Source organism: Polistes canadensis, unplaced genomic scaffold, assembly GCF_001313835.1.
Source record: "Polistes canadensis isolate GaletaPanama2010 unplaced genomic scaffold, ASM131383v1 scaffold_56, whole genome shotgun sequence".
Taxonomy (NCBI): domain Eukaryota; kingdom Metazoa; phylum Arthropoda; class Insecta; order Hymenoptera; family Vespidae; genus Polistes; species Polistes canadensis.
In genome coordinates, this window is record NW_014569603.1 from 663,166 (window position 1) to 674,072 (window position 10,907).

The window sequence follows — 10,907 nt, forward strand, 5'->3', positions numbered from 1 at the left end:
AAATGAAATAGAGAAAAATATCCTTTGAATTTAAACGAACAAGGATAATTCGCACCTCGTGAACACGAGTTTAAATATACGAGTAAGTGTGTGTGTGTGTGTGTNTCTCTCTCTCTCTCTCTCTCTCTCTCTCTCTTTCTCTCTCTCTCTCTCTCTCTGTCTTTCTAATTAGAAGTAATTACATCGCAAAAATCAGCTTGAACGTGCATTTCACAATGTAGATAAAAAGTATCTTATATACCGCAACTATGTCGTAGGAGAGCCTGGAGGTTCATATTTTGAAGAGAATTATGTAATACCTGCCTTGGGGTACGTGTCTAACAAGTCTTCGTCGTTAGGAGACAAGGAGAAAGAGAGAGAGAAGGAGAGAGGAAGAAAAAGATTAAAAAGAAACTAACATAATTCTTCGAAGAATTCTGTTAATCGTTATTTCTTCATTTCATGATTTTATTTTTATTCAATTTTTTTCTTATTTCTATTATCAAAGAACAAACAATATTAATACTGTAAATATTGATAATAATAATAATAATAACAGATTTTAAATGATTTTACAAAATTGTTTGAAAAAATAAATAAGATTGTAAAAGTTTAAAAATATTTCAATATTTTTAAATATTTATTATTATTACTGATATAAAACAGATTACATAAATGTTGCATAACATGTTGTTATGATTTATTATTACAAAATGAGAATACATAGAACCGTGTCTTCGTGTGTAATAACGAGTTATGTATGAGAGAAGAAAAAAATTAGGTCGGAATTTGCGGTGTTAATTAAAAATGTACATACCAAAATGTGTAACATGTGTATGTATATATATATATATATATACATACACATGTTACACATTTTGGTATGTACATTTTTAATTAACACCGCAAATTCCGACCTAATTTTTTTCTTCTCTCATACATAACTCGTTATTACACACGAAGACACGGTTCTATGTATTCTCATTTTGTAATAATAAATCATAACAACATGTTATGCAACATTTATGTAATCTGTTTTATATCAGTAATAATAATAAATATTTAAAAATATTGAAATATTTTTAAACTTTTACAATCTTATTTATTTTTTCAAACAATTTTGTAAAATCATTTAAAATCTGTTATTATTATTATTATTATCAATATTTACAGTATTAATATTGTTTGTTCTTTGATAATAGAAATAAGAAAAAAATTGAATAAAAATAAAATCATGAAATGAAGAAATAACGATTAACAGAATTCTTCGAAGAATTATGTTAGTTTCTTTTTAATCTTTTTCTTCCTCTCTCCTTCTCTCTCTCTTTCTCCTTGTCTCCTAACGACGAAGACTTGTTAGACACGTACCCCAAGGCAGGTATTACATAATTCTCTTCAAAATATGAACCTCCAGGCTCTCCTACGACATAGTTGCGGTATATAAGATACTTTTTATCTACATTGTGAAATGCACGTTCAAGCTGATTTTTGCGATGTAATTACTTCTAATTAGAAAGACAGAGAGAGAGAGAGAGAGAGAAAGAGAGAGAGAGAGAGAGAGAGAGAGAGAGAGAAAGAGAGAGAGAGAGAGATAGACAACCTTCGCGTTATCCAGAATATCGAAATAAAATAAGATAAAATAAAAATAACGAAATATCTTAATTTGTTTTACAACAATATTTAATCATAAACCGAATTATCTTGCACATGTTGTATTAAACGATATAATTTTTTTTAAATTTATGTTGTAATTAAAAAGACGGTCGTACTACATTGTTGTATTAACTTTTTTTAGTACCCTAGCAATCATTTTCTTATTCTTATCTGTTAAATTAGATATCATACAATAGTTAAATGGAAATGTCGACACGACGAACGTAATCGAGTATGAATGAAGTTCGTTATAAGTGCACATTCATTACCGACATACTAATCGATCTGTTATTTCGCCGATCACGTTTCATACGTACTTATATATGTATACAATGGAAATATAATCGATAAACTGATTGATCGAAGAGATCTTACAAGAGAGACACCGTTACTTAAATTTCATGAAAATTATCTGAAGAATAACGATAATTATATACTATTATTTCATTAGGGTGTATGTAAGAATATAATTTATTCAATATTTTATTTTTCTTTTCTTTTTTTTTTCTTCGTTCATTAAAATGATACGTCACGCACGTCAAAAGCTTTCTAATGCAATTCAAATGTGGACACAATCGATTTTAGAATCAATAAATTAATTTATAATACAACAGGTATTGTTAGACCTACTTAAAGTTAATTAACATTGCATTTGTGTACTTTGAAGTATTACATTGAAAAATTTTTGTTAATTTTAAATATATAAATTTCTATTAATCAACTTATTATCGATCGAAACTTATATGATATCTATAGTTTCAATAATAAAATTTGTGTCGCATAAATCTTGTTAACATAAATATACTTAGAATAAATAACCACAACAAACAAACAAAATAAACAAAAAACATACATGCTGACATTGGGCTTATCAATCTTCCGTTATCTTATCTCGCATGACTACATATATTGCTATTTTAAACCGACGAGAATCTTGTGACAAAATCGATAGAAAATTCTTCGTTATTAAATTTAAAAGAAAATCTCTGACGAGATTTTTCAAAGAAAGAATATAATAAGGAAATTATTCTTCGATCAAAGTAAATCAGGAAGCAGTGCCGAATTAAAATTAGAATTTGTTCAAGTTCGTGCTAGATTGTACGTATATGTATATATATTATACTTACTTTAAAATATTTATCGAATGATAAACGGTCTTTCCGTTCGTGAAAGCAGCCAAGAGAGAACCAATCGACATTCTCGACAACGATCGGACCCGAAAGAATCAGGTTGTAAGCCGTGCGAGTTTGCCACTGTTGAGAGTTGAGTTCGTGCAACGAATACCGGGTCCTGATCTAGTGGTCTCAAGCCTTAAAGTGGGTCGCTTTGTGGTTCGCGTTGACACGAAAGGGGTTCTTAAGGGATATCTCATTGGTTTCCAATACAAACACCTACGCGATTTATCTAAAACGTCTCAACATTTTTCCTTTTCTTTGCATACTCGGAAAATCCACCGTTAAATGACTTGAAATTAAAGCTACTTTCTTTTTTTACTAAATACTTTTATATTTTTTAATGTTTATAGGTATTATTCATTATTTATATTTATTATTTTCAAATTTTCTAGTGTATTATAACTACTTTCTGCAACCTGTCCTTGACAATGGAGATACACACACACACATATATTACTATTTAAAAATGAATGAAAAAACTATATTAACAAATAATTTAATAAAAAGTAGAGAAACTGCAGTTCCTGTACGATTTGAATAAACATTTATCAAAGTACATATGTTCGTGATATAGGTCAAACGATCGGTCGATCTATCGATTCTTCCTGGTAAAACCAATTATTATCTCTAACATAAGCTGTTTAAAAGGGAAAGTGTTCGATATTCTTGCGTGTTAGTGACACATCACTATTACTACTACTATTACATTTTCACATCTTTTGACACTTTCTACTTTCATTTAGAAGGATCTTGACGAGTCGTAGAAAGCATCAATCATTAAAACCATTTATTTATTTCAACTTTCGAACTTTACGATTAATACAACACGTATTTCATATTTTGTTAAAACGAGAAAGTTATTTTATCAAAAAAAAAACCCTAAAAGTGAAAGTAATTTGAACGTTTAATTTCACTTCATAGTATTCCTCGATCGTTCGATTTATTTCGTCGATATTCGCATGGTAAAAAAAAATTCTTGTTAATTCGGTTCAATCATTGTATTAAATTTTTCTTTGACAAATTTCTCGATAGTTTGAAACGTGCAGGATTTGAAGCATGACGTCAAAATCGAAATAACGTGACTACTGACAATTTGAATCTAAGAATTATCTAACTGTTTCAAAGTGTGTTGTTAGATATTGTTACATAGCACTACGCTGCGAGGGAATTCACAAACCGGTATATTTCACGCGTGCCAATGACGTTTCTAACGGGAAGCCGATAAATTTTGCCTTCTCTACGATTCATTATACAACATTTGAATACGCATATTAAGAACATGGACCAAAGGTTTCTAGATGATTTGAAAAATTAATTATTCTTGAATAAAATGTTTTATGTGTTAAATTTTTATATCAAATTATTAAACTATAAGCTTAAGAATATTTTATTAACCCTTTAGAATATTATTATATTATATTTTTATTATCGCGTTATTACATTATAAATAAGTATAACTATTTTAATTATTATTTAAAAAAAAATACAAATATAAATATGATGTAAAATTAGATGATAGAAAGGTGTATGTTGTAGAATTCTTTTCAAGGATAACATATTCAACGTTAGAAAGAGAAGAGAATAGAAGATTTACAATCCAGAAGAGAACTTTGTGTCGAAGAACGGAAGCTGAACAAGAGATCGGCAAACGGATCGGGGCACGAAAGTGGAACGATAAATCTATGCGCCGATAACTCGACGTTTACCTTCGGGATTCTTCAAACCCTTTAACGATCCCTCGTGAAATTTATATCGCTAGAGAATCGACCGTGTCCTTTTTGTGTATTTCCCTTTATCTGGAAGAACCTGCCGGAAATAGGAACGAGCGCGGATGAATATAAATCGACTTCCTTGCTCTAGATAATATTATTTTACTATGTTCCAACGTTTAGATATGATTAGAAAAGTATTATAACAATTTTGAATGTACATTCATAAAAAAGAAATATTTGATTTTAACAAGGAATATTGTACAAAATTATTGTACCCATTATTTTGATTTTTACGTTTACCCCAATTGTCAGTAAAATAATTATTTTTTTACGATAATTTATTAATTAATAAATTAACCCATCGCGTATTTGTTTTTCTTCCACGATTACGATAAACAATATAAATGAGATAAATTTTCTTATACAAATTGTTATGAAAAAAAATTAATTTGATCGTCATTATTATTTTTTAATATCATCTTATTAAATTTAATCTCGATTAATAATAATATTCGCAAGAGCGAATTTAAACGAAGTATTATTAACGAGTTCCCTCGAATCGGTCACGCTTCACGTATCTCGAAAAATTTCACGGTCATAAGAAATCGAACGTATGTATGTACATACGTGCATAATCAAGTAATATAAAATTCATTTTGAAAATAATATCTTTTTCAAAGATCGATAAACAGGATAATTAAATTCTTTCGAGAGAGAAATGTTATTAGAATTAATTATAGTTATTTCACATGTTAATTCAAGACACACACACACACACACACAGATGTGCCCACATATATAAAAATGTATAAAATTAAACAGATTGGAATAAACAATATATTATAATAATAATTTCAAATATTAATACACCACATACTCGAATCCATAATCTCACACACATACACACAAAACCACACGCGCGTGTTCGTCGCGTGGATACAAATATTAAAACAGGATAATAAATAAATAATTACATTAATATATTATAGAAAAGACCATGAACTTTTCTTCCTGACTACAATCGTTATCCTTGATCGTGGATCGACCTGCATCCTTCTTTCCAGACGAACCCACACACATCGAATCGATAAAAAGTGAAAAGCGTACGTTCGTTCATTCGCGTTTGTACGTGGGCCGTGGCACGAAGTATGTTGCTGGCACACATATTTGCATCGGAGAAAGTCAGCCGTCTCTTTGCCATCCTCTCTTCTTACCACACCCCCCTTCTTGTCCCTTTCCATGTCTTCTTCAGCCACCACTGCAATACTACCTCATCCTCATCAGACAACTCTTTCTCCGTACAAGAGAAAATATTTAATACATATATAATTTTTGTATGTATGTACGTACCTATATGTGTATCCATATGTATATTCGCATTCGTATAAGTATAATCGATGTATTAACACCTTGCATAACTTGCTACTGTATTAATCATACCATTATATGTTACTTATCGTGGAAAAGGGGTTATTGAATCAGCATTTTTCACATAATTGAGCTTATCTCTCTCTCTCTCTCTCTTTGTTTCTTTTTCTTTTTTTTTTCTATGTATATATATATATTTATATATGTGTCTTTTGATTCACACGTTTTAACAACGTTAGGTGTGGGAACAAAAAAGGTGCGATCTTTCTAACATCTTTCTAACGAGCGTGCTTCCTTAACAACCTCGATCTTTAAGAATCAACTATTTTTACACGCAATTTCACACGGAGGACATACTTCTGAGATAAATTCATACACAACAAGTAAGGGAATTCAATCAGTCAAGATAACGAAGACTAATGTTGAATATTTAGACACATCCTACATATTTGTTGATGAGATATACTAAATATTATCTTCATCATCTTCTTCTTGCTTCCTTTTCATCTTCATTTTTTTGTTTGATTTTCTGCGAAACATGTTGACCGAGCATTTGTAATGTAGGCCGAACAAGCGGTAATATGCTTTTGAAGTAGTATAGTTCGGTATACGAGAAATATGTTGAAGAGACGAACAACGTATTAGCTCAGAAAGAGAGAAAGAGAGAAAGATGGCATGATCACCGGCTGTTACTTCCAACGGTACCAATAAGGAGAACGGGACAGTTATTTGTTTGACCGATGCGTTGCATGAATATTTCTTGTTCAATACTTCCATACAATGAGAATGATTAATCAATTTGTTTATACATTAAAACAAATGTTCGACAAATAATTTAAAATATACAGGCAAATTTACAACAATAAATGTATTAATCAATTAATCACATTAATTAATCTGTCAACTGTTTATATTTTGCACATTTGAATTATTTGTAGAAAATAATTTGTGTGCGTGTAATGACGCTTATATGCGTCATGCTCTGCGAAGTAAAATAAATCTATATATAAATAAATTGTTTAATAATTAAATATCGAATTTCTTTCCTTTTCTCTTTTTGAATATAATTTTATGAAAATATTATTATAGTATTTCACGAACGTTATTATAATTATTTAATCTCGTTGATTCTGAAAATAAATAATTGTGTTAAAATAACGAATGAATGAAATATTTCAAAATTATTGGAAATTGGGTTTAATCCATTTAACCGTTCTTTTTATCCATATTTTATAATATCGAGAGCAAGTGCAATGGCAGGTACGTAATTAGAAAAAAAAGTAGAAAGAAATAGAAGAAAACAAGAAAAAAATGCGGACACGGTTCAGCAAATACGGCGGAACTGTCGTTCGGTTGATTCACGCAAAATATCCATTCACTATCGTTTCACTTTTATGAGAATTTATCGACGTTGATGCTGGAACAATTCTACTCTCTTAAGTAATATATAAATAATAAGAATAATAATATAAAATTAAAATTAAAAAATTATACCAGAGAGAGAGAGAGAGAGAGAGAGAGAGAGAGAGGAACCAAACCGAATAAAATCTTAACGTAATTAAAACAAAATGAAACTAAAAAAATATATCGGTTAATTGCATTTAAATATTTATTGAAACTTACGAATAAAATTAAATTAATATATAAGATTCGATGTATTCGTGATAACATAATAATGAAAGAGGAATATGCGAATAATTGAATTTTAATAAAATAATGATAATTATTTTGACAGAAATGCGTTGGTTTCGTGGCCACGCGGAGGCACCGAGACTTTTGAGCCTGAGTCCTCTCCAAGCCGACGAAGACCTTGAAGGAGCATCCTACCACTTTCATGTTACGTCTCAGTACAGAGGTAAGTAACCGGAGAAATTGATGATTAATATGATCGAAGAAGAGTAGAAATGCAACGTGTAAGATAAGGATCACGAATTAAAAACTACTATTCAAATTGAAATCGAAATTGAACTTGAAATCGAAATCGAAATTGAAATTGATATTGAAATTATGAAAGACTTATCACTTATCAATTATAATAATTTCTAATGTATTGTATTCGTTGAATTATATGTTGTTGTTGACGCTTCGAAAATTAAACGAGAACTAAAAAACCTAAGCTAGCTTTTATTAGTTTGATCTTGCAAAAGGTCTTCCTTACAAATATTGTTTACATGTATTATCGGCATTGAAATATCTATACCAGTTGTGTTTACTTTCTTTCTTTCACTTCGTTACCTTTTTTTCTTTTAATTTTGGTTTGTTTTTGATTGTTTTTTTTTTCCTTTTATTATTTTCTCTGTCTCTTCCGTTTTTCTTGAATTCCTATTTGTTTACATCATTATTCGAGATAAATTTAATATTCAACGTTACACATAATATCTACCAAACATTCTTTCTTTTTTTTTTCATGTGTTAAAATTTAATTTATTTTTAAATTTCTTTATTCTTATACTTTAGTGATTCTCTTAAATCATTATAAATTTAATTATTTGTAATTGTAATATATCAATTTGTTTATTAATTATTTGCGAATCAAGAAAATAATTTATTGTAATATTTAATTACTTCAAATCTGTGTTATTATATTTATTATTGCCACTTTCCTCCTATTTATTATATTTAAAAAAGATTTTTTGGATCAGATCTTCCTGTAATTCGAATTAGTTGAAAATCAAGTTCAAGAATATTCCAAGTTAAGTCGAGTGAAATGGAAATACTTTAAAATAGTCTCTTTCTTTTCCGGAAATAATACTGGCGTGTAAAGTGTAGTCCATGCAAGGAAGATACTCGCTAGCCGGAAAATCGTAGCCCAGAAATCCTGCTCTAAGAGACTAGCAAGTATATGCATGAGCACGTGCAATATTATCATTTCAACTAATCGTTTTCATCCTGTAGTATCATCGCGCGTGTGTAACCGTAATATAACTTACCATAGTCTATGCAAATCTAATGGAAAATTTTAATATCAAGATCATGTTCTTCTTTCTTCGTCTTTTATATACTACATCATCATCATAATCATCGTTAAACATAAGGGATCATTGATTATACATATTAATTTTCATATAATAAATATAATAAACGTATTGAGAAATAAATCCAGATAATTGAACATAGAAACAAAATATTATAATAATTTAAAATTAAAGAATAAATAATTTGTTAGAGAATGCACAAGATATGTGAAAATAATGAAAATTAACGTTTTATAGATTATTTTCTATAGGAAGAAAATAAAAAATAAATGATATCGAAATAAAATTGTTCAAAAATTAAAAAAAAATTGTTTCTGATTGTTAACGCGATATATAAAACGGGTATAATTTTAACGATCGATTTATTATTGATTCGAGAAAGCACACGTGCGTTACAGGTCAGTTTTAAGATTAGAACCGAAGAGAGAAAGAGAGTAAACGACAAAAGCCGACTTCAAAGTCGAAAGAAGAGAAACGAAATAGCACCCTCGTCGACTACTTGCGTAATACCGTCTCGAGCATGGCTATGAATGCAACAGAGGGAATAATGCGAAAAGAATGGTACCAAAGGATGAGACTTTGCGGGTTCGTTGCAGCTGCAAGTGCAGCACCAGTTTCCATATTGCTACGACAGAGTTATAAAGATACGGGTGAATGTAGTAAAAGAGCTTCTTCCTATTGTAAATAATACGACCCAGTCTTGTGTATTACTCTTTGTTATATCGACTATAGGCAGAACTAAAAGTTCTTGACTTATTTTTACATATTAATTTCATTCTATAAACTTTATTTAATTTTATTATATTTTCTATGGAGTATAATTGTAATTAAATTTTGGCATTGAAAACTATTGAAAAAGTGTTTTTTGGTTCTACTTTGTATCTTAAATAATTTTGAAAAAAAGGTGTGTCATTTTACTTTAAAATAATAATAATTATTGTGAAAATTGAAATAACTCGTTAATGAGATATAAAAAAAAAGAAATTATTTAAATTTAGAAATATTAATGATCATTGTTATGATTAGGATTAAAAATATATACGAATTATAAATTAAGAATTTATTTCGATTGAATGAATGTTCTTCAACTGAAATTAAATTTAAAAAAAGGCACCTACGACGAAAAACCGCACGAATACGTTAGTCAACTGTTTCTCGTGAACTTTACCCATCATTGTGACGGTTTTTATTTCTTTTCTTTTCCTATTATGATAAAGACAACGACACAAAAACGTTAAGGCAACATTTATTTCCGTTCTATCAGCTTGCTTTGCTTGCATTTTTAAATTCCCCTTTTTTTGTCATCTATCAGAGTTAACGAAGCTATTGTTAGTACATTATTAAGATCATCAAGATAATACGAACGATCAAAAGATAATTTGTCAATCATTTTTGTAATCATTTATTTTAATGAAATAAAATAAAACATTGAAAATAATATAAATAATAATAATAATAATAATAAAGAAATTGTTGAAATCCTTTCAAAAGATATAAATTATTCTGACAATAAATGAAAATATAATTTCTAAATATATTTTTAGTGGTTCTTATCTTTCTCCGAGAATAATTTTAAATTAAGATATACATCCTCGAAAAATCGTCTTTATTATTATTTCGTTAACGTAGTTGAAAGAGAGTTACTCATACTGGATGTCCTGTTTCCTGCTCGTGTGATCCTGCACGTTCCCCACTTACTTTAAGTTCGAGTAATGTATAAGAAAAAGAGTCAGTTTCGCGGTGACTCTCGTTCAAAGTGGAAGTTATTTTTTAATTGTAGTATAAATTTTAATCGTCACAATGATAAACGTTTGGTTCGATGGTGGCACGAAAATGGACAAAAATTGTTCCAGAAGTTCCTTCAATTTCTACGTTTGGATAAAATGTAATTTGTCACGTTATTTAATTTATTTTATTATAAAAAGATAGATAGATAGAGAGAGAGAGAGAGAGAGAGAGAGAGAGAGAGAAAAAATACTATGCAATAAATTCCTTTCGTCGTTCACGTTCTAATGAACGTAATTTTTCATGTTTTAAATATCGTT

General features: G+C 29.1%; 1 protein-coding gene across 1 annotated transcript in view; it reads left to right on the forward strand.

The window, feature by feature from the left end:
- Nucleotides 1-10,907, forward strand: part of LOC106785775 — a 31,376-nt gene that overhangs the window by 16,116 nt on the left and 4,353 nt on the right. Inside the window, exon 2 of the mRNA XM_014746494.1 lies at nt 7,623-7,742. Coding sequence (XP_014601980.1) covers nt 7,625-7,742 — 118 coding nt within the window. The 5' untranslated portion in view covers nt 7,623-7,624. The remainder of the gene's footprint in view (nt 1-7,622; nt 7,743-10,907) is intronic.